At 42.2% G+C, this 25,523-nt stretch overlaps 2 protein-coding genes and 1 long non-coding RNA gene across 6 annotated transcripts in view; all 3 read right to left on the minus strand.

Annotated features, from left to right (window-relative positions):
- LOC110509926 (ephrin-B2) overlaps positions 1 to 13,452 on the minus strand; it is a 77,325-nt gene extending 63,873 nt beyond the window's left edge. Inside the window, exon 1 of the mRNA XM_021591146.3 lies at positions 12,434 to 13,452. Within this exon, the coding sequence (XP_021446821.3) occupies positions 12,434 to 12,555 (122 nt within the window). The 5' untranslated portion in view covers positions 12,556 to 13,452. The remainder of the gene's footprint in view (positions 1 to 12,433) is intronic.
- On the minus strand, positions 1,215 to 6,273 carry LOC149970383 (uncharacterized). Its single transcript, XR_016493264.1, has 3 exons — positions 6,109 to 6,273; positions 5,496 to 5,616; positions 1,215 to 2,935 (listed from the first exon to the last, which is right to left on the minus strand). It is a non-coding gene; the product is annotated as an uncharacterized LOC149970383 (long non-coding RNA).
- Positions 13,453 to 18,042: 4,590 nt separating the features above from the next.
- The window catches only part of gigyf1b (GRB10 interacting GYF protein 1b), a 34,653-nt gene continuing 27,172 nt past the window's right edge, over positions 18,043 to 25,523 (minus strand). For all 4 annotated transcript variants that reach the window (XM_090226761.1, XM_090226763.1, XM_090226760.1 and 1 more), the window contains 4 exons: positions 23,988 to 24,035; positions 23,732 to 23,840; positions 20,158 to 22,941; positions 18,043 to 19,738 (listed from right to left, as the gene is read on the minus strand). In XM_090226761.1, coding sequence (XP_090082887.1) covers positions 22,874 to 22,941; positions 23,732 to 23,840; positions 23,988 to 24,035 — 225 coding nt within the window. In that variant the 3' untranslated portion in view covers positions 18,043 to 19,738; positions 20,158 to 22,873. The remainder of the gene's footprint in view (positions 19,739 to 20,157; positions 22,942 to 23,731; positions 23,841 to 23,987; positions 24,036 to 25,523) is intronic.

Raw genomic sequence — 25,523 nt, forward strand, 5'->3', positions numbered from 1 at the left:
AATTTAAGCAAAATTCCCCAAATTCCCGGGCTTAACATCCTGTGGAAAATTTCTGACCCTTTGCAACCCTAGTTTGGACCATGATAGTTTGTTGGGTGATGTGGACACCAAGGAACTTGACGCTCCCAACCTGCTCCACTACAGCCCCGTCGATGAGAATGGGGGCATGCTCAGTCTTCCTTTTTCCGTAGTCCACAATCATCTCCTTTGTCTTGATCACATTGAGGGATAGGTTGTTATCCTGGCACCACACGGCCAGGTCTCTGACCTCCTCCATATAGGCTGTTTCATCGTTGTAGGTGATCAGGCCTACCACTGTTGTGTCGTCGGCAAACTTAATAATGGCGTTGGGAGTCGTGCCTGGCCATGCAGTCATGGGTGAACAGGTAGTACAGGAGGGGACTGAGCACGCACCCCTGAGGGGATCAGCGAGGCAGATGTGTTGTTACCTACCCTTACCACCTGGGGGCAGCCTGTCAGAAAGTCTAGGATCCAGTTGCAGAGGGAGGTGTTTAGTCCCAGGGTCCTTAGCTTAGTGATGAGCTTTGAGGGCACTACGGTGTTGAATGCTGAACTGTAGTCAATGAATAGCATTCTCACGTAGGTGTTATTTTAGGCTACAAAATAAACGTTCTAGTGACACTGACTCACGCAATGATGAAGATGAAGCATAGGCTACTCACAGGTGATGGCCAATGCGCTCTTGCCAATATCTCAAGATAAGCTACTTTGAAAAACAGTGCTGTTCAACCAAAATCGCTCAAAAGCGGTTGAGAATATTTTTTTAAACCTCTACAGACAGATTAGCATTCTTTTCAGCAGTAGGTATTTGCTTTCCAAACGGTAGGCCTGTATAATTGGTTTCCCTTTTTCATAGGCCTACTGTAGATTAGATTGGTTGCAGACAAGGTTGTTTTTATTGATCTGTTTGTCAGTGTCAGTAGTAGCCTATAGGCCTATACTACCCTGTATTTTTTGTCTTAAAAAATATGATTCTAATGTCTCATATCAAGTGTAGTAGAATTGCATGAAATGTGTTTATGAAAACAAGAGAAGAAATGTATCTGATAAAGCCTAAGCCTACTATACGCCACACATTGAACAGTAGTTTTTGTTATATTATTAGCCTAAATGATGACTATCTACTCATCACATTAGGATTAGTAGGCTATTTTACATACGTCTGCAAATGCAATGCTAGATGCATAGAATGCTTTATTATAAATGTGCATTTTTATGGTGAATATGTGCTTCCTCAAACTGTGAAATGGTGCTACCACAATAAACAGAATATAGAGACAGATGATAAACATAATATGAAGACATTATACACAGAATTTCCACAGATCCACATACAATATGAACACTAAGCTAAAAAACTAGACTGAACTATAAACTACATCCTAAATGATGGTCTGGGATGAATAGTGCAGGGTGCATAGTCGGTGGATGAATAGTGCAGGGTGCATAGTCGGTGGATGAATAGTGCAGGGTGCATAGTCGGTGGATGAATAGTGCAGGGTGCATAGTCGGTGGATGAATAGTGCAGGGTGCATAGTCGGTGGATGAATAGTGCAGGGTGCATAGTCGGTGGATGATTAGTGCAGGGTGCATAGTCGGTGGATGAATAGTGCAGGGTGCATAGTCGGTGGATGAATAGTGCAGGGTGCATAGTCGGTGGATGAATAGTGCAGGGTGCATAGTCGGTGGATGAATAGTGCAGGGTGCATAGTCGGTGGATGAATAGTGCAGGGTGCATAGTCGGTGGATGAATAGTGCAGGGTGCAGAGTCGGTGGATGAATAGTGCAGGGTGCATAGTCAGATGAATAGTGCAGGGTGCATAGTCGGATGAATAGTGCAGGGTGCATAGTCGGATGAATAGTGCAGGGTGCATAGTCGGTGGATGAATAGTGCAGGGTGCATAGTCGGATGAATAGTGCAGGGTGCATAGTCGGATGAATAGTGCAGGGTGCATAGTCGGATGAATAGTGCAGGGTGCATAGTCGGTGGATGAATAGTGCAGGGTGCCTAGTCGGTGGATGAATAGTGCAGGGTGCATAGTCGGTGGATGAATAGTGCAGGGTGCATAGTCGGATGAATAGTGCAGGGTGCATAGTCGGATGAATAGTGCAGGGTGCATAGTCGGTGGATGAATAGTGCAGGGTGCATAGTCGGTGGATGAATAGTGCAGGGTGCATAGTCGGATGAATAGTGCAGGGTGCATAGTCGGATGAATAGTGCAGGGTGCATAGTCGGATTAATAGTGCAGGGTGCATAGTCGGATGAATAGTGCAGGGTGCATAGTCGGTGGATGAATAGTGCAGGGTGCATAGTCGGTGGATGAATAGTGCAGGGTGCATAGTCGGATGAATAGTGCAGGGTGCATAGTCGGATGAATAGTGCAAAGTCCATGCGGATAAAAGGATCATTGTGAACCAGGTGGCCGGTTGGTGAGGGCCACAGCGCAGGGGGAAGAAATGCTTCAGGTGGTGGGAGATTTTGATCGTGATTGACCTGAACCGTTTGCCAGAGGGGGTGGAAGAGGTCAGCGATGATCTTTACTGCATGCTTCCATGCCTTGGAGTTATGCAGTACCGCGATGGAGAGCAGGTGGTAGCCAATGACCCTCTCAGCAGACCGGACAATCCATTGTGGTAATGGAAGAGGCCAGGATGGACTCAAAGGTCATTTAGAACTGAATCAGTACACACAGCATTCAAAAGGAGGACTGAGAACAAAACAATGCCATGCATTCACCAAACATTGAACTGAGGAAAACAGATTTGTTTTATAGTAATTGTCTGATTGCAAACTACCATTGTCTATCAATTACAGAATCTCAAATTAAGTTTTATTGAATCCAGTCAGTAATACAGGAGTCAAATCGCATCGGGAGTCTCATTAGATCAGATGTTATCAGCAAGCCAGGGCCATCTGTGAAAAGAGGACAAGAACAAAGATAAGTGCAAACAGATAATACATGTATCATTCAACATAAGATTCTACCTAAAACAATGACATGAGCTCTGTCCTCATCCATCCCTGCTCAACTCCTCACTTCCTCTCTACTCGCATCCTTCTGAAGAGCCATTGGAGGAGATTTGAGGCGAGGAACCCTTGGGTCGTCTCTTCCAATGGGGTTTTAGAACATTAGGAACACCTTCCTAATATTGAGTTGCACCTCCTTTTGCCCTCAGAACAGCCTCAATTCGTCGAGACGTGGACTCTACAAGGTGTCGAAGTGTTCCGCAGGGATGCTGGCTCATGTTTAATCCAATGCTTCCCACAGCTGACTGGATGTTTTTTGGGTGGTGGACAATTCTTGATACACACAGGAAGCTGTTGAGTGTGAAAAACCCAGCAGCGTTGCAGTTCTTATACTAAAATGGTGCACCTGGCACCTACTACCATACCCCATTAAAAAGCATTAAAATCTTTTGTCTTGCCCATTCACCCTCAATGGCACACATACACAATCCATGTCTCTGAAGTTCTCGGAAGTTTGCACACACCGTACATAAACTTTTCTATTGTGTTATTGACTGTAAGTGTGTTTATCCCATTTGTAACTCTGTGTTGTTTTTGTTGCACTGCTATGCTTTATCTTGGCCAGGTCGAAGTTGTAAATGAGAACATGTTCTCAACTGGCCTACCTGGTTAAATAAAAGGTGAACTAAAAATAAAATAAATGTCTCAATTGTCTCAAGGCTTAAAAATCCTTCTTTAACCTGTCTCCTCTTCATCTACACTGATTGAAGTGGATTTAATAAGCGACATCAACAAGGGATCATAGCTTTCACCTGGTCAGTATACAGTTGAAGTCTGAAGTTTACATACACCTTAGCCAAATACATTTAAACTCAGTTTTTCACAATTCCTGACATCTAATCCTAGTAAAAATTCCCTGTCTTAGGTCAGTTAGGATCACCGCTTTATTTTAAGAATGTGAAATGTCAGAATAATAGTAGAGAGAATGATTTATTTCAGCTTTTATTTCTTTTATCACATTCCCAGTGGGTCAGAAGTTTACAACCACTAATTTGGTAGCATTGCCTTTAAAATGTTTAACTTGGGTCAAACGTTTTGGGTAGCCTTCCCACAATAAGCTGGGTGAATTTTGGCCCATTCCTCCTGACAGAGCTGGTATAACTGAGTCAGGTTTGTAGGCCTCCTTGCTCACACACGTTTTTCAGTTCTGCAAACACATTTTCTACAGGATTGAGGTCAGGGCTTTCTGATGGCCACTCCAATACCTTGACTTTGTTGTACTTAAGCCATTTTGCCACAACTTTGGAAGTATGCATGGGGTCATTGTCCATTTGGAAGACCCATTTGCGACCAAGCTTTAACTTCCTGACAGATGTCTTGAGATGTTGCTTCAATATATCCACAATTTTCCTACCTCATGATGGCATCTATTTTGTGAAATGCACCAGTCCCTCCTGCAGCAAAGCACCCCAACAACATGATGCTGCCATCCCCGTGCTTCACGGTTAGGATGGTGTTCTTCGGCTTGCAAGTCTCACCCTTTTTCCTCCAAACATAACGATGCTCATTATGACCAACTAGTTCTATTTTTGTTTCATCAGACCAGAGGACATTTCTCCAAAAAGTACGATCTTTGTCCCCATGTGCAGTTGCAAACCGTAGTCTGGCTTTTTTATGGCGGTTTTCGAGCAGTGGCTTCTTCCTTGCTGAGCGACCTTTCAGGTTATGGCGATATAGTACTTGTTTTACTGTGGATATAGATACTTTTGTACCCATTTCCTCCAGCATCTTCACAAGGTCCTTTGCTGTTGTTCTGGGATTGATTTGCACTTTTCGCACCAAAGTACGTTCATCTCTAGGAGACTGAACGCGTCTCCTTCCTGAATGGTTTGACAGCTGCGCAGTCCCATGGTGTTTATACTTGCGTACTATTCTTTGTACAGATGAACGTGGTACCTTCAGGCTTTTGGAAATTGCTCCCAAGGATGAACCAGACTCGTGGAGATCTACAATTTCTTTCTGAGGTCTTGGCTCATTTCTTTTGATTTTCCCATGATGTCAAGCAAAGAGGCACCGAGTTTGAAGGTAAGCCTTGAAATACATCCACAGGTACACCTCCAATTGACTCAAATTATGTCAATTAGCCAATCAGAAGCTTCTACAGCCATGACATCATTTTCTGGAATTTTCCAAGCTGTTTAAAGGCACAGTCAACTTAGTGTATGTAAACTTCTGACCAACTGGAATTATGATACCGTTATTATAAGTGAAATAATCTGTCTGTAAACAATTGTTGGAAAAATGACTTGTGTCATGCACAAAGTAGATGTCCTAACCGACTTGCCAAAACTATAGTTTGTTAACAAGAAATTTGTGGAGTGGTTGAAAAACTAGTTTTAATGACTCCAACCTAAGTGTATGTAAACTTCCGACTTCAACCTCTTTGTCATGGAAAGAGCAGGTGTTCCTAATGTTGTGTAAGGCATAAGATGAGTTGGTGACTCACTGGTCCAAAGTTGATGTCCTCTGCCTCGTTGGTGTAGTGATCCAGGGTGATGAAGTAGAAGCCTGACTCCTCCTGGTCAAACATGTTCTCTCTACGCACACTGACCGTCTCCTGAGAACAACTGGAGTGAGAGAGAAAATAAAATAAGAGGTTGGGAAATGTCATAGACAGAGTTCAATTGGAGCTCAAGGCAACAGTCCATTTTATGACTGCTGTGGCTGTATCAAGAGAGGCAACTATGGATAATAATTTCGCCAAATAAGTGATTTGGGACTGGATTGGGCCAAACTGTACCAATCCACGACACGTCAGTCAGTATGGCTCAGTATTGAACAGCCTGCTGTCATTTCATTCCCAACCCTCCTCGTAGAAAGCTATCCTCCTATAGGTTCACTTTATCCCTTATTTACACTACATATATTATTTAGCAGTGACTATCATATACAGTACATTCAGTATACCCATCCTCTGGATAGAACCATCTGGTCATCATCCTATCTATGTGACAAATGTCCTATGCACAATTCCATCATACAGTTTCAAAGAAATTTGAGGAAGTCTCAGTACCATTAATGATTAAGTTACGGGAGTGATTAGTGGATGTCATAGGTACCTGCTGGAAGTCCCCAGAGTGCTGTACGTAGAGGAGAGCCAAGGTAAGCAACTTGGAACCGAATGGGCTCCTGTATCTCTGGTCTGTCAGCTGAGCAAAGAACAACCCCACTTGGCACACACTGGTTTAATCAATGTTGTTTCCACGTCATTTCAATTAAATGACGCTGAACCAACGTGGAATAGACGTTGAATTGACCTCTGTGCCCATTGGGACTTCACCACCACATATTAGTGACAGTGGACCTGCATGGAAAGAGGTATGGAGAGATAATTGTTTTTGACGTCATCCCCATTTATTGTAACTGCACAAAAACAGACAGATTAAAAGTGATCAAATCTATTCAATAATTTTAAAGTATGCGCTTAGCGTTTTACAATATTAGCTATTATTTGGTTCGGGGCCTGACCTCTCGACTTCCCCTCCTCAATCATAGCCCTCTTGCACTGTGAGTCTTCACTGTCTGTTCGTATACTTCAGTGGTCTGTTCACACCATGCCTCTCCCCACTCTTCTGCCACTCCTTCCCTGTCATACTATTCTCCCAAGTCCTCTTCCTCTACTAAATCCCTCGTTGACTTACAATGCTCTTAGTTAAACCAGAGACGGTATAGAAAACAAAACCATCTTTGGTTAAAACACAGTTAAACGTTAGCTAGATGGTTAGCTAGTTAGCTTCCTACCTACTATCGTTAACCTAATAACCTGCTTTTAAAACAGAATACCAAATAACTACCTCCTTCAATTTTGAAATGATAGTTGATTAGCTAAGCTAGTTTATTTTTTAGTTTCTCTACTGAAAAACGATCAAACTTACCTCTTTATTGACAGCCATCGTTCACACTTTCCTCTTCTGTGCTCAAAAATAGGTGCTCACTAGTTACCACAGCCAAAGTCATTAACCCTGCCTATTTTATCTGATTTTAAACCTAAACATAAAGGTGTTACAATTTTTTAAAATTCATTTGTGCATTCTAATTTCCCAAAATTTCAATAATATATCTGCAGTAATATTGGAACTGTAGTGTTTAACAATATAACTTATCTGCCAGTGTTGTGATTGGCTGTGATATTTGCCTATTGATTTCTCCCACCAGAGTGGCATCTGTTGTCAAAATGGAAAAGCTGTTTTGACTTTATGGCTGTGTTATCTAGTGAAATCGCTCTGTCATTTCCTGGTTGCAAAAACTCTACACTGTTTGCTCAAAGTCAGATTTTGTGAGAGATCAAGCACTGAATATTGAAGGGAATTATTGTATCATCTAAATCGCTGTAAAGTATTTTTTCATTTTATTTTTTTAAATAATCATTTTTACAGCTGTTTAAAGCTGGTGGACCAAAACCAAACGTTTTGGTTTGGGTCCACCAGCTTCAAAAAGCGGTTTTGGAAATGACAAAGCAATTTCCATTAGATAACAAAAGTCCACAAAGTCAGAACCCATTTTGCTGCTGCTCAGGGGGGAGAAATCAATAGGCAAATATCAGCAAATCACAACACTGGCGGGTAAGTAATACTATCACTCCATTATTACTGCAGATATATTATGCACATTTTCTGAAATCACAATGCAAAAATATTAATAAATCCTATGTGTAGCACGTTTAACCCTAACCTTATGGAAACTCAAAAATCCAGTTAGAGCATTCGTGATTGATCCAAAAACATGACCAATTGTGTTTCAGTAGACTGCTACACGCTATGTTCATTGGGTAGAATTTTCCTGTTATAAAACGATAAAATGAAGTTCAGAGCGCAAGGTGGATTTTGGACAGCAAACTGGAAAATTGGGGTTAAATGGGGAGGAGACATCCGTGTGGGGATGCAGCGTATTTGTAAGTGCAGTCATTTGAGTCTTGACATGTAGTCAGTGGAATAAAAATCCCTGCTCTCCAATTAATTTATTGCGTGCGACAATGTAGTTCTGTTCGCTCAAAGTGATACTCGCAAGCTCTCAATTTGAATTTGCGTGCACCACGCTGGCCTGCGCTTGCGGGACCCATCCTCTGCTCGCTCGACCACATCCATTCTCTCTCAACTCAAGTGTTTGCTCACACAATGATCTTTCATCTTGCTCGCCCCTGAACACCCCAACTGAGTCAGATGCTGAGTGACTGATTGGGAATTCACACACACACAGACCAACAACAACGATACCCACACCCCTGGGAACAACATGCACAAACACAAAAAATACACAAGCAAATAAACACACACCTACTCCTTTCTCATACACAAATCACACGCACTCCTAACCTGGGGATGTAACACTCTGGCTATATAAGGCAGTGTAAGGGGGTAATAAGGATGAACATGTGAAGATGCAGAGAGCTCAGTCTCCTGACACTGTATCGGTATTTCCTTTCTTTTCCCAATCTTTAAAATGTTTTAATCTGAAACGCTTAGCCCAGTTAAGCAGGCTTTTATCCTCAGCCAATTAGCAGACGATTCATTAAATATTGAGCAGCCTGTGAAGGATGAATTTTTAATGCCCATTTGAGGGGGAGAGTTGTACAACAACTTCCCCTGGAGCGATGACAGACTGCACTCAGAACTGTTTACAGTCATTTACCAAGCATACACGACTCGGCTTTAGATGTCAGAAGACCCCTGCAATCCCTAACCCCACACACACACACTCACTCACACCCACCCACCACACAGACAAGACAGAGACAGCAACAGGATAGTAGGATATGATGGAGGGACACCAGACAAGACAGAGACAGCAACAGAAGAGTAGGATATGATGGAGGGACACCAGACAAGACAGCAACAGCAACAGAAGAGTAGGATATGATGGAGGGACACCAGACAAGACAGCAACAGAAGAGTAGGATATGATGGAGGGACACCAGACAAGACAGAGACAGCAACAGGAGAGTAGGATATGATGGAGGGACACCAGACAAGACAGAGACAGCAACAGGAGAGTAGGATATGATGTAGGGACACCAGACAAGACAGAGACAGCAACAGGAGAGTAGGATATGATGGAGGGACACCAGACAAGACAGAGACAGCAACAGAAGAGTAGGATATGATGGAGGGACACCAGACAAGACAGCAACAGCAACAGAAGAGTAGGATATGATGGAGGGACACCAGACAAGACAGCAACAGAAGAGTAGGATATGATGGAGGGACACCAGACAAGACAGAGACAGCAACAGGAGAGTAGGATATGATGGAGGGACACCAGACAAGACAGAGACAGCAACAGGAGAGTAGGATATGATGTAGGGACACCAGACAAGACAGAGACAGCAACAGGAGAGTAGGATATGATGGAGGGACACCAGACAAGACAGCAACAGAAGAGTAGGATATGATGGAGGGACACCAGACAAGACAGAGACAGCAACAGGAGAGTAGAATTTGATGGAGGGACACCAGACAAGAGATGAGATGCAGTGCCTTCGACCGCTGCGCCACTCGGGGGGCCCAAAAAGCTATACTCCAATCAAAATAATTATCCAAATACAGGAACCTTTTCTCCACAGAACACATTGGTATGTGGTTTTGGTTTGTCCAGACAAAACCAGTCTGTCAAAAGTTGCTAACTCACTAAATTCTCAAACTAAATAGATCCTGTAATTCCAACCTCAAAAAGATTTTCTAAAAATAAAACTACTTGTCTATCTAAAAGCTAAATGTTTGTTTTTGACTTTATAATTCTATTTGAGGTTCCACATGTTGTCATGGAAAATAAATGTTATTTCCAACAACCAATGAGCAACTCCGCCGTAAAACCAGCTGCATATTGAACGTTGAGATTGCCTTAAGGCCAGTCTCTTTGGCAGTGACATCGAGAGGCATGTTAGCTAAAAAGACAGGTACCCAGATTAGAGACATTCAATACCCTCCTGGATCAAGATCCATGTTGCCTAAATGGCTTTGTGCGTAAAAAAAATGCTTTAAAAAATAGTATACACACACACTGAATAAAAAATATAAACACAATATGTAAATTCTTGGTCCCAATGTTTCCTGAGCTGAAATAAAAGATCTCAGAAATGTGCCATTCGCACAAAAAGCTTATTTCTCTCAAATTTTGTGCACAAATTTGTTAACATCTTTGTTAGTAGGCATTTCTCCTTTTCCAAGATAATCCATCCACCTGACATGTGCGGCATATCAAGAACTTATTAAACAGCATGATCATTACACAGGTGCTGGGGACAATAAAAGGCCACCCTTAAATTGTGCAATTTGCACATTTAAGAGTGCAATTCTGTCACACAACAACACAATGCCACAGATGTCTCAATGTTGAGGGAGTGCGCAATTGGCATGCTGACTGCAGGAATGTCCACCAGAGCTGTTGCCACAGAATTTAATGTTAATTTCTCTACCATAAGCCGCCTCCAACGTCATTTTACAGAATTTGGCAGTAGGTCCAACCGGCCTCACAACCGCAGCCCACGTGTAATGACACCAGCCTAGGACCTCCACACCCGACTTCTCCACCTGCGGGATCATCTGAGACCAGCCACCCGGACAGCTTATGAATCTAAGGGGTATTTCTGTCAGTAATAAAGCCCTTTTGTGGGGAAAAACTCATTCTGATTGGTTGGTCCTGGCTCCCAAGTGGGTGTGCCGATGCCCTCCCAGGCCCAGCCATGGCTGGCCTCCTGCCAGTCATGTGAAATCCATAGATTAGGGCCTAATGGTATTATTTAAATTGACTGAGTTCCTTATGAACTGTACCTCCATAAAATCGTTGAAATTGATGCATGTTGCGTTTATATTTTTGTTCAGTATACTGTATATATAAAATAACCGCCCAACCCTACATGAGACAGTAACAGACAAAACAGAGAAAGTGACAGAGGGCAGACGGAAAGAGAACAGAGGTGGGTTGAGCACAGAGACTGTATTCCCTTCTAGCTGATCTATACATTCTAATTAGTTGTATTTACTTGCACAGATTATAACAGGTGAAATACAAACAGTGAAAAGGTTAAACATGGTTAACAAAGAATTATCAGGTGAGGTGAAAAAGCCTGTGAAATTACTAATAAAACAATTGTTTACTTTTACACTTAACAACCAGGACAGGATGAGAATGGAGTCTAGACAAAAGAGACAGCAACAGACAACACAGAGAAAGTAGACTACCACTTAAAGCTGCTCTATGGATTCTAATTACTGTTAAGTGTCTCTCTCTCTGTGTGTGTGTGTGTGTGTGTGTGTGTGTGTGTGTTGTTGAAGTTGTTGAGTGGTATGGTCGTTTTTGGCAATACACTGTAGATGTATGTGCTCTATTGTAGAGAGACCCACAGTAGCTATTGTAATTGAGTACTGGAAGTGTCTGCTGTGGCAGGTGTGAAGGTGCAAGTTTCCTGAAAAATATTTTCTCTCTTATATCTCAATGTTCACCAAATCCATGCATTTAAGCTGTTGAAATTCCTATTTTGTTGCCAATTGAGAATGACCTGGACACCCCTACTTGCATTGGGCTAAACCCCCAACACCTTAAAATGAATTGATGCAGAATTACCGCATGCTTACCAGAATATGTGAGAGTCTGAGCTTTGATAAAAGAGGGACTTGCTTGAACAGTGTGGGACAAATCCAGGCCAGGTTCTCACTGGCTTTCATAGTGTCCATTTCGGGTGGATTCCAACCTTAGCATGAGTTTGCACAGGCGGGAGGGGATCGAGGAACGAACGAGCGGACTACACGCACGCGACCTTTTATGAGGGTGCAATCATGCGTGAAGACCACCCCCTCTCTCACGCAACCCTGACATAATAGCAGTTTGCCAAAAACAGGCATTCCCTTGCATAACAACCCCATTACCATCTCCTTGCTCTCTATGGACAGAAAGGGTATGCTGTGGTTTTACACTGGTCTATATTTAACACCGATCTGTTGAATAGGACCGGTTGCCAGTAAACTCCTTCCTCGACCGTAATCCTCTCCAACGAAGTCAGTATCCACACCACCACTCATCTCCACCAGCAACAACTAGGCCTAGGCTAGCCTAGTCTACAGTTGGATATTGAGTGAAACCATGTAATTCGAGACCTGAAATCGAAGCTCACAGAATAATCATTCAGTGTCCTAAAGGTATGGTCCCCATGAGGTGGTAATTGTAAACCGTTTAATATCTGTCTTCAAATGCCACTCTGCCGGACTGCATGCAATGTCACCAATATAACCTACAGTTCTTCATGCTTTGATCGGCAGTCAAGGAACGGTGTCCTTTGCATTATCTATTCAGTCAGTCATAATCGGACAGCAATGTGTTTTTGGGGAAAATGTATGACAAATCTAAAGTACGGTATGCAAGCCTATATGAAATTAAAGTTTAACCACTTACCTCTTGTTCAATGTATTCCAATAAATAGGTTCCATGTTACTTGCAGTTATTCCCAGTAAATCCACAAGAAAAATCAAAATAAATCCCAAACCATTACAGCCGTCCCAAAACGCGAAAGCCATTCCTGCTCCTTGGCTCTCTACTGTCGTTTTACCCCCGAAAAAAGAAGGGACGGGGAATCGAGTTAGACAAAGAGTGCGAACGAAGTTCACTAAATCCCTCGGTGTGCACAGCTATAGCGTGACTTGGGCAAACACCTAAGGAAAAACTTCAACAACAAAAACAATCAACCAGAGACAACACTCACAGTAGTTGGAATGTGTGAGGGGATACAATGTGTCGGCCTCTCTAGTCTTGCGTTTAAAGTGTATCAGCGGCCACATGTAGGTTTCTGGTTTGAAACGTGTCCAGCAATACGGGACATTGCATGATGATAAGGCCACTGTCCACCCACTCTCCAAATGAATATGCACCGATTGTCCAGATTATCAGTGTAAATTCCTACCAATAGGCTACCTTGAAAGGATAATTTTGTATAGTGGGCGTTTATCTATTATTTTGCAAAGTGCCATAAACTACCTTGCCATCCAGATGCGCAGGCTTGCTCGCTCCAATTTCCCTCTGCACGCATACAACATTGGACTATGGTATATAAGCGAGCATTCACTGACCCAAATTGATAATGGGCTGTCCTCTGTGCTCATATAAACACTGCATCACTTGAATGCTTATTAACGCGTTATTGCTTTCAGAGTTGTCTCCATTATTTTATCCCTTTGAGTCTTAGCGGACAAAAATAGCCCCTTCCATCCGTCTGTTATCTTTTATGGCACAATATTGGTAAAAACTTCTTCTAGCAAACTTGAATGACAGGCGAAGTGTCGGTGTGAAAATTGGCGCATTCAAAAATAATGCATCCCGGTTAACTTATTCTGGTCTCTTCTCCTGTTCACAATACCACTTTGCGTTCGTTGCATCCTTCTCTAACGCTCTGCACTCAAAATATCGTACTATTGTTCACGCTGATAGAGAGCAGCTAGGAGGAGGGGGAGGGATGGACTGGAGTGGTCTATGCCAACTAAATGTGTGTGTTCCAGTGTAGCTCTATTGTCAACCTGGTCTCAGACTATTTCGTATTATTATGTACGTACATCCAATATCCTTCATTTAGTAAGATATATGTTACGTTATGTAGGACATATTGTTACTTAAGGAAAAACAAAAGTAGGGTGGTTGGTCGGGCTGGATGGGTATGCATATAACAAAGTCTAGCAACCCAAAGGTTACAAGTTTGAATCTCATCACAGACAACTTTGTAATTTTTGCTACTTAACTTCTTGGCTCTAACCATCCCGTTAGCGGGATCATTTTAGTCCGCAACTGCTGAATAGCATAGCGCCACAGTCAAATAATATTCCTAAAAAATATTAATATTCATGAAATCACAAGTGCAATATTGCAAAACACAGTTTAGCCTTTTGTTAATCCACCTGTCGTCTCAGATTTTGAAATTATGCTTTACAGCGAAATCAATCCAAGCATTTGTGTAAGTTTATCGATAGCATAACATAACATTATGTACACTTAGCATCAGGAAGCTTGGTCACAAATCAGAAAAGCAATCAAATTAACCGTTTACCTTTGATGATCATCAAATGTTTTCACTCACGAGACTCCCAGTTACACAACAAATGTTCCTTTTGTTCTATAAAGATTATTTTTATACCCAAAATACCTCAGTTTGTTTGTTGCGTTATGTTCAGAAATCCACAGGAAAGAGCGGTCATGACAACGCAGACGAAAATTCCAAATAATATCCATAATGTCCACAGAAACACGTCAAACGTTTTTTATAATCAATCCTCAGGTTGTTTTTAAAATACATATTCGATAATATATCAACCGGGTGTGTAGGTTTTTCAATAACACCGGGAGGAACAATGGACGCTTTACTCTGTAGCGCAAAACCCACTCTGAGAGCCCCCACCTATCCACTTACGCAATGTGATCTTTCACACACATTTTTCAAAATAAAAGCCTGAAACTATGTCTAACGACTGTTGACACCTTAGGGAAGCCATAGAAAAAGGAATCTGGTTGATATCCTGCATGCATAGGAACAGAGAGGTTTCAAAATAAGAGGCACTTCCTGATTGGATTTTCCTCAGGTTTTCACCTGCAATATCAGTTATGTTATACTCACAGACAATATTTTTACAGTTTTGGAAACTTTAGTGTTTTCTATCCTAATCTGACAATTATATGCATATTTTAGTTTCTGGGGTAGAGAAATAGGCAGTTTCAAATGGGTACGTTTTTTAGCCAAAAGCGAAAATACTGCCCCCTACACGCAAAAAGTTAAACTTTTCAACCACTTACTACTTCGCAACTACATAGCATGTTAGCTAACCCTTTAACCTAAATCCTAAACTTAACCCCTAGCCTAGCTAACATGGCAAGATAGCTAATGTTTGGCACATAACCAGAATTTATAACATATACGTTTTTCAAATTCGTAACAAATTAATTGTAATGTGTAACAAAAACAAAATAGATTCTGGACATCCACAAATGAATACATATGAAATGTAACATTTCATACTTGGTCTCAGATTTATGTACATAATAATACACAATGCTCTGAGACCAGGTTGCAGCCATTGACCATTATCTTCACACATTCCTAGATTAAAAATGCCCTCTAATCTATAGGAAACAGTAGTCTGAACTTCCATCATTTACAATTTCTATCCTCTTTCACCATTATGACAAGGGTGGAGGGCTCACTTGGGCTAACCATGTCCCAGTGATTTTTGAAGGGCTATGTCCCTAGAGTTGGAAAATGTGTGATTGCTGCACTGCTATGGTAGCTTTCAATGTGTTATCATTCTCATCCCTCCAGCCCATACATTTGTCCAATAGGGATTTTACCCTATGACAAACAATGGTCGGTATACAACAAGTTATTGCTCACTTCAACCCTTTAATAATATAATTGGAAAGAGGTCAAAGGTAATTTCTGTTGACCTCAGCGTTCCAAAAATGTCTCTGGTGAAGCATTTTTTTCTTCTAATATGGCCACCATACAATTAAACGTGGTCTTACCCATTTGAATTGTAATTGTTTTATGCCCAAAAACATCTTAATGTTTCTAGTGATGTTGAATACACAACCACATGAACCAGATATAAAGATGTCAAATTATTCACAGAATTGAGGTAACATCTTCAGAAATGCAGACAGATCTTTGGGCACATTATTCAATTATTCACAGAATTGTGTCAATCTTCTATAACTGGCACACCTGGCTCATGTGGTTGCATACTCTACATCACTTAACATTAAGATATTTTTGGGCATACTACAATTATGTTTCATACAGATATGGTCATGCGAAATTGGCCAATATAAGGTCACATTGAGTTGTTTGGCAACCTTATTGGAACATTTTTTATATTAATATTTTAATGAGTGAATTCTGTGACGGACCTGAATATACAAATCTTTTTAAAACTCTAGCAGTGTGTGTGTGCAATTTGGTGCCTATATCCACAAAGTTACAAATGAAAAAAACATAGCCGCTCCAGTAAATGGAATGGCACAATACGGGCAGTTTTTAAACAATAGTTGTAGCTAATGTATATATACTTTGTGTTTATTTTCAGCAAACATAACATGTGTAAATATTTGTATGAACATAACAAGTTTCAACAACTGAGACATAAAAAGAACAATGGAATAATGGAATAATGTGTCCTTGAACAAAGTGGGGGTCAAAATCAAAAAGTAACAGTCAGTATCTGGTGTGGCCACCAGCTGCATTAAGTACTGCAATGCATCTCCTCCTCATTGACTGCACCCGATTTGCCAGTTCTGGCTGTGAGATGTTACAACCACTCTTCCACCAAGGCACCTGCAAGTTCCTGGACATTTCTGGGGAGGGTACGGCCCTGCCCTCACCCTCCGATCCAACAGGTCCCAGACGTGCTCAATGGGATTGAGATCTGGGCTCTTCGCTGGCCATGTCAGAACACTGACATTCCTGTCTTGCAGGAAATCACACACAGAATGAGCAGTATGGCTGGTGGCATTGCCATGCTGGAGGGTCACGTCAGGATGGGTCTGCAGGAAGGATACCACGAGGGAGGAGGATCTCTTCCCTGTAACGCACAGCGTTGAGATTTCCTGCAATGGCAACAAGCTCAGTCCGATGATGCTGTGACACACCGCCCCAGACCATGACGGACCCTCCACCTCCAAATCAATCCCGCTCCAGAGTACAGGCCTCTGTGTAACGCTCATTCCTTCGACGATAAACGCGAATCTGACCATCACCCCTAGTGAGACAAAACCACAACTTGTCAGTGAAGACCACTTTTTGTCAGTCCTGTCTGGTCCAGCGACGGTGGGTTTGTGCCCATAGGCGACGTTTTCGGTGATGTCTGGTGAGGACCTGCCTTACAACAGGCACACAAGCCCTCTCCAGCCTATTGCGGACAGTCTGAGCACAGATGGAGGGATTGTGCATTCCTGGTGTAACTCGGGCAGTTGTTGCCATCCTGTATATCCTGTCCCGCAGGTGTGATGTTTAGGGGTACCGATCCTGTGCAGGTGTTGTTACACGTGGTCTGCCACTGCGAGGACAATCAGCTTTCCGTCCTGTCTCCCTGCAGCACCGTCTTAGGTGTCTCACAGTACGGACATTGCAATTTATTGCCCTGGCCACATCTGCAGTCCTCATGCCTCCTTGCAGCATGCCTAAGGCACATTCACGCAGATGAGCAGGGACCCTGGGCATCTTTCTTTTGGTGTTTTTCCAGTGTCAGAAGAAAGTCCTCTTTAGTGTCCTAAGTTTGCATAACTGTGACCTTAATTGCCTACCGTCTGTAAGCAGTTAGTGTCTTAATGACCGTTCCACAGGTGCATTTTCATTAATTGTTTATGGTTCATTGAACAAGCATGGGAAACAGTGTTTAAACCCTTTACAATGAAGTTATATTGATTTTTACAAATTCTCTATGAAAGGATCCTGATAGAGACATTTCTTTTTTGCTGAGTTTATAATTTGAAACAATTTCATGACACTTCAGAACCATTTGTCAAAAAGTTAAACATTCATCAAGGTTTCCATTTTAAAAGCATTTTATACAGCTCTCTCTGATATGTACCTTATAGGTCAGTTATGTTGACCATAACTTTCTGAAAATGTGTCAGATTTTGTCCCAAATATTGTGGCAGATGCAGTATGGCTAATCTTGGTTAACCCAGAACTAAGGTCTCACGTAATTGGTCAGCTGCTTGATTAAGTTCTGGGAACATATGTGTTAAGAGAACCGATTAAGAAAGATTGGCACAAGGAGCTCCATCTTTCTTTGCAAGTTACGGGCCGGGCCGAATGTCCCTTCCCTTCCAAAAGATGCTAACACCTAAGAAAATATGATTTGTCCAAATAACCAATGACAAAAAAAACAGAACTACTGCTAGTTATCCCCCACATCAAATTCCTGCAACAGGTTCCACAGTACTAGTTATGTTTACGTAGATCTGAGAGATTACATATGAAATTACCAATGTGTAGTAACAAGCTTTTAGCTTTTTTTCGAGGCAAGTCAGTTAACACATTTTTATTTACAATGACGGCCTACCAAAAGGCAAAATACCCCCTGTGGGGATGGGGGCTGTGATTACAAATATAGGACAAAACACACATCACGACAAGGGGTTCCCAAACCTTTTCACTTGTTGCCACCCTTCAAGTATTGGCGAACATCCAGCCACCCCCCTGCGCATACACTATTTCTAAGAGCACAAGCACTGTTCACACCCCTCTTGGTGGAGAGAATTTTACAGGTTTAAAGCTTATTTCCTGCAATTCTACACATTTTGTAATGGGGTGCAAAGAAAACTGCAGTTTTAAAGCACATTGTCTTGGACATTTTACCATGTCTAACATGTATTGATGTGATACGAGTGACTAAAAAATTACAGCAATATCTATGGGCAATTTTTAAAACTTGCCTGCTGGCATGGGCTAGTTGATCAGGACATTTCTGACAAGTTATAGCTCTAAGGTATGCAATGACTGGCATGACAAGAGGAACTGATGAAACACACACACACAAAAAGGTAGCGCCCCACAGTTTTGTAACCACTGCTGTATCAGATGCTTTTCCTTTACAATGTAACAATTCAGCAGCTCATTTCCAGCGGTTTGATGATTGGGAAAGCAGAAAGGAGTGTGGAGTACAGGACAATAAAACTGAACATACCATGCCCCCATGTGGGCAACATGTAAAACTGCAGGAAGATATACATGATTTAGTGTTAAAAAGGAAAGACAGACCAACAAAGAACATCCGTCTTGCACAGTAGATCTCCTGCTGGGTGTTGACAAAAGCTGGCAATTCAACATGTGGAATCATCCGGAAAGGAACAGAACATTTTCTGTGGTCAGATGCAATATGACGGCAACTCGCTGCGCAAGGTCAACATGTGTTGATCGGTCTTCCCTTTAAAACAATATGGAGAGAATGTGACACATTAATATTGCATTTCACACATTAGTTTATTTATTCTGTTACACTTCTCTTCAAAGTAAAAACTATTTACAATGCCCAGCCCCATCTAAAATTCTGCTGTGCTGTGTTTGAGTAGCAAGAAGAGGCAATAACCATAACATTTCCCCAAAACTTCTTTAAACCAATTTTGCTTTACAAACATTCCTCTAATAGTTTTAGCATTCTCACGAATACCCATTACTTCACTCATTTTGGATGTCCCAAACCAACCCAGTCATCATTCCATACACTCCACCAGGTCAAACCTATTACTACGTAGGGGTGGTGGGGAGGGGATATCACTCATGGGCAATTTTATTCTGTCCAGTTAAGGCAAGTAAAACCAAATGAGTCAAATTCTTACACAACAACCAGTAAAGTCAAATTAAACATTCACTATTTACATCCAGGAGTTGAAACTTGCCAACCAGATCTGTGTGTGGGTGCATGTGTGCATGAGTCTTAACTCCTTGTTGAGACCTCGATCAGCTGGGTTCAGTCTTCCTCTGTCTAGTCCAGTCCAGGATAAAGCTTGTGTCTGGGAGTCTCTCTCCTTTACTGTCTGCTCCTCTCAGAGACAATCCCATGTCCAGCTGTGGTCCAGAACAGCCCAGTCATTCAGGGTATGAGAGCCCACACGTCTTAGCCCACGATACACCTCTATTTGCAGCTGGTCATCCAGCAGAAGGGCCACTACATGGACCAAGCAAGGAGATGGTGGCAAGTGTCCATGAGGTATCCTCCTGGCCTGCAGAAACAAGACAGCACTATTAAGACAAGGATGATTAAACGCTATAACCCGGATCATAATAGATTAATATCAGACTAATATTAAATCCCAGACCCCCCTGGGTATAGCATGAGGAACAGAGCGGCTTGTCCAGACACCAGGATATATCTAGATGTCCAATCTCATTAAACGGACACATCTTGAAGAACCTATTAATTACCCAACTCTCCTCTGAATAACTATCATTGTTGGTACAGCAAGCTATTAAATATAATCTTTAGTCAAATCATTTATCTAGTTCCCCTGTGCCTCTACCTGTCCTACATGCAACTTCAGGTAGCCAGTAACCTAGAAATTCAGCAAAAGTACATCTAACAAAGAATATACATTTCCCCCAGTGAGCCCCTTCCTAAAAGCAGATGGTCACATCAACTTGCCTTCTGTGGCTCTCTGAAGGTCAGTGCAGTATTGTTCTGATACACCGAAGAATCTGTGTCAAGGTCATCCTCAATGCTGTCCTTTCTTGTGGAGAATGTCCAGGGAAAGGCAATCCGTGTCCAGTAGAAGAGTAAATACTAGGAGACAGAGGCATCTCACATAGTCCACAAACCTGTCCATCTCCCTACACTCTGTTCTGTGACTAAAACCAACAAAAGCACAAGTGGAAGATGAACACATTTTTACCCCCCCCCCCCCCCCCGTCAGTCCATTGTCCAGTAGTTTTGGGTTTCAAAAGGTTCCAATTGGAGGCCTGTGTTATAAAAATGTGTTCTCTCCAGTATATTTTAATTTCTTTGAACATTTGTTGAATCTCTTTAAAATGTCCATAATTTAAAACTGGCAACCTATAGTCACATGGTCCCAGCCCACCAAACCCCATGAGACATGTTGTACAGAGGGGGATCAGCTATGGCAAGGAGGCTGGCCTGAGGAACAAGCGTGAAAGGAGTCATAGATTTTTTTATCCATCTCCTCACGCAATCTCCGGATCTCTTCTTGAGAAACACATGGATTCAAATGATAACCACATATTAGTTGTCACCAGTCTAAAACAAAATGGTCCATTCTCCTTTTTCTCTTGATTTTTTTTTTTTAAATAAAAAATATAATCCAGACTTGTATGAATAAAAAAAATGGTTAAAGCGAAGACCGTTTCAGTTTGCAGATGAAGTACCGATCATTCCTCCAGCCACATCTTCAAACTCTCCATTTTCACAAGTTGTAGGCAATTAGAGAGAAAGACGACAATTAATAAAGTTGCAACCCAGACATTCAAAGATCAAAAGGAGACAGATTCATCTTTTGAAAAACTACTGCTACATTTTCCATGCCATTTCCTCGGTATATAGGTTTGTAATGAGTCCATCATGTTTGAAAAGATTTGCCGCTGTATCCAGAGACTATCGAGGACGACAACATTGCTTGGTGATGGACAGACGTCTTCATCTTATTACGAGAAGTTCTTCAGAGAGCAGTAGGCAGTGTGTTCAGCGGTGTCCACCTCAGTTTAAATTTACAGTATGTCATCTTCAGGGACTCTAATACTTTATCCCCACAACTCTCCGCATTACCATTTGTTTAAAGTCTGGCTTCATCTCACTGCACTCTTCTGTTTTTGGAATACATTCATTTAAAAAAAGAAAAAAAAGAAAATAGATATAAGAAATTACAAGCAAAAAAAAAACAATATAAAAATACAAAAGCTTAGCAGCCTCAAAAGTGCTCCATATCATCAAGTCCAAATACTTTCCCACTGTTTTAAACAGACAAACGGATTCAAAAAGCAACAAAAGAGAGGATTCTAGCTATAAAAACCAGGGTTCACACAAGCAGTGGCAATAGCTTGCAAAACAACCTGGAAACAGGAAAGCAAGACCTCAACACTGGCATGTCGTTAAAGGCAATAGATCCCCTTGAAAAATGCAAGGGACTTCTCTGGTCTTACCAACTTTCATAACCACAAGGAAGATAATCATTAAACAGAACTATTTATGGTTCTTTTAACAAGAGTGAGATTGAGAGACAGGGCCTGTACTGCAGTAAAATATACCTCGGAAATCTGCCTTGAAACAAGACATTTGCTTTCACAGTTCAATCAGCGAATCAGAGCCTGTATACCCGTGACTCGTCGCGAGAGAAGAGCATGAGGGCAGCGAAGCACCAATGCCAGAACACGAGCGGCCATTCAGGTAACTGGACAGAAACGCAGACCATCATGAAGTCATTTAGGGGATGAGAAGCTGGTGAAAGATTGGATGAAAAGAGCCCTATCCACTCCCACTCTCGCTTAAAGAACCCATGTACAAACATAACATGCACACATTCATTGGCTACTCATCACTCATACATCTAACATGGGCACAAATTGCATACATCCTTCACAAAGTAAAAAAAAGTTTCATGGAACAAAGTAAAAACATGGCCTTTTTATGCATCTCTGTAAGCAATAAAAAGTGTGCAGGCTTTGAGTCTACCACACAGACACCAGCATTCAGAAACATTTTTCTTCCACTACTTATCCACAACAAATTTGTTTGTTTTTGTAAGTGCAAACATTCAAGTTTTTCTTAAAATGCAAATTTGCTATAGCTTTACATTTTATATAAAATGTTTAAAAAAACAACAGTGTCTCTTTTCAAAAAAGAATATACTTTCTAAACCAAATGCTCATCACTCCCCCAACCCCTCACCATTATTATCAGAGATGTAACCTCCAGTTCCTTACTTGGGTATGTTTGCACACACACATCCACTTGTGTATATTCATATCATATACATAATATATGCACATTTTGCATCCTAAAACCAACAAAAACAAAAAAACAGGCAAAACTTCATTTCAAATATTGAAACCCCATGTAATAAAGTGCATTAGTTTAGTTTAAGGTGCTTAACTGTAAGAAGTGCGGAAGGGTACTCCTCTCTGCACACCCCTACCGGCCCCTCTCACTGAGAGACGAGGGAGAAAACAGTACTTTACAAGGTCCTCATCCAAGAGGGGGCAAAGTAGCTCAGCAGTGCACATTCGTCAGTGTGTGTGCGTATGTCGGTCTGTGAATGTGTGTGTGTGTGTGTTGGTCTGTGAATGTGTGTGTGTGTGTGTCTCGTATGCCAGGTATAAGGCCTCAGGTGGATTCAGGTAGATGCTGTGGATCAATAATCTTCCACTGTTTCCATCTCGCCCAAGCTCATCCTGTCCCCTGCGCCCAGGAATGAATATCCTGCAGGAGAAACACCATGGTTCACTTCTATTCACATCCAGCATGGATTCCACTACTTTTCACATCTGGAAAGTACATTTCAGAAGTTTACGGTATTCTGTAGATAGAACCCAAAATGGGAAAGTAACTTAATACATAAATATCACTATATATTTTAACATTTATTTCACCTTTATTTATCCATATAGGCTAGTTGAGAACGAACTTACTGATTACATGTATGATAACTATTTATGTTCTGTGTCAATGAAGGGTGAATATGGAATGAGTATGGAAAGCTACTGAGGGAGGCGAAGGGCAACAGTTAGTTTTTGATAAGGCAGGCCAACTGCAGAACTACGGAGGAGCAAGGAATTCGGCTCGAGGTCAAGTCAACAGAAGTGAGAAGAAACCTTGGAGGCGGGCCAGAGGGGCACACCCTAGCAACCCTGCTACTACAGTCCTATTTTACACATATACATGAAGGTTCTAGCATCAGGCAGGACCATGACTACACCAGTGAGAGGAACCAATTAAGTTCCTGCCTAGCAACAGAGATGTATAGGCTGTCTAGATGTGTAGATATGACGATACAAGATATGTATCGTCATATCTTGTCTTTGCAGCTATACGACCCAATGGGATGAATAAACTTGGCCTGTCCTTCCAGTTATTACTCTTTGATAAGACTAACACCTGCATATAAAAACATCAACTATTCAATACTTCACTCCATTTAGTTTACTTTTCACTGTGCTGCGAGACATTTAATAAATATACTGTATGTATTATTGACTGAGTGTCCGCATACCTAAGATGCTGGGGTCGGAGTGAAGCATCATGGTCTGTTTCTTCTTCATCTTTGCAGCTTGGCTGTCATACATTCCTCCCTTCCCCATCTGGGCTGCCTGGAACATAGACTACACAGATGAGAGAGGGAGGAGAGAGAAAAACGTGGTTACCGACAATGTATTGGGTATTTGCAAATTCCAATAAGTGCTCAAACATTAGAAAAGTATAGATTGATATTATAAAAAGTGTTGGTCATGACTTGAGGTGGAGCCTACCTGTAGAGGAAAGTTGTTCACGGACAGTCCTGGAACTTCTTTTGATAACTGGTGGGGGAGAGGGATGTTGGTTACTTATATCTTACACATCCACACCACAAACATCCCCGTTGGACTTCTTCACATTTTATTGTGTTACAAAGTGGGATTGAAAACGATTTCATTGTCATTTTTTGGTCAACGAAAAACACAAAATACGCTAATGTCCTTTGTAGCTCAGTTGGTAGAGCATGGCGCTTGTAATGCCAGGGTAGTGGGTAGTGTTCAGGGTAGTTTGATTCCAGGTACCACCTACACATATAAAATGTATGCACACAAGACTAAACTGCTTTGGATAAAAGAATCTGCTAAACAGAATATACACTGCTCAAAAAAATAAAAAGGGAACACTTAAACACAATGTAAGTCCAAGTCAATCACACTTCTGTGAAATCAAACTGTCCACTTAGGAAGCAACACTGATTGACAATACATTTCACATGCTGTTGGAATAGACAACAGGTGGAAATTATAGGCAATTAGCAAGACACCCCCAATAAAGGAGTGGTTCTGCAGGTGATAACCCCAGACCACTTCTCAGTTCCTATGCTTCCTGGCTGATGTTTTGGTCACTTGAATGCTGGCAGTGCTTTCACTCTAGTGGTAGCATGAGACGGAGTCTACAACCCACAAAGTGGCTCAAGTAGTGCAGCTCATCCAGGATGGCACGTCAATGCAAGCTGTGGCAAGGTGGTTTGCTGTGTCTGTCAGCGTAGTGTCCAGAGCATGGAGGCGCTACCAGGAGACAGGCCTGTACATCAGGAGACGTGGAGGAGGCCGTAGGAGGGCAACAACCCATCAGCAGGACTGCTACCTCCGCCTTTGTGCAAGGAGGAGCAGGAGGAGCTCTGCCAGAGCCCTGCAAAATGACCTCCAGCAGGCCACAAATGTGCATGTGTCTGCTCAAACGGTCAGAAAGACTCCATGAGGGTGGTATGAGGGCCCGACGTCCACAGGTGGGGGTTGTGCTTACAGCCCAACACCGTGCAGGACGTTTGGCATTTGCCAGAGAACACCAAGATTGGCAAATTCGCCACTGGCGCCCTGTGCTCTTCACAGATGAAAGCAGGTTCACACTGAGCACGTGACAGTCTGGAGACGCAGTGGAGAACGTTCTGCTGCCTGCAACATCCTCCAGCATGACCGGTTTGGCAGTGGGTCAGTCATGGTGTGGGGTGGCATTTCTTTGGGGGGGCCGCACAGCCCTCCATGTGCTCGCCAGAGGTAGCCTGACTGCCATTAGGTACCGAGATGAGATCCTCAGACCCCTTGTGAGACCATATGCTGGTGCGGTTGGCCCAGGGTTCCTCCTAATGCAAGACAATACTAGACCTCATGTGGCTGGAGTGTGTCAGCAGTTCCTGCAAGAGGAAGGCATTGATGCTATGGACTGGCCCGCCCGTTCCGCAGACCTGAATCCAATTGAGCACATCTGGGACATCATGTCTCGCTCCATCCACCAACGCCACGTTGCACCACAGACTGTCCAGGAGTTGG

This window comes from Oncorhynchus mykiss, chromosome 29 (assembly GCF_057628025.1).
Source record: "Oncorhynchus mykiss isolate SJ-2025 chromosome 29, ASM5762802v1, whole genome shotgun sequence".
Lineage (NCBI taxonomy): Eukaryota > Metazoa > Chordata > Actinopteri > Salmoniformes > Salmonidae > Oncorhynchus > Oncorhynchus mykiss.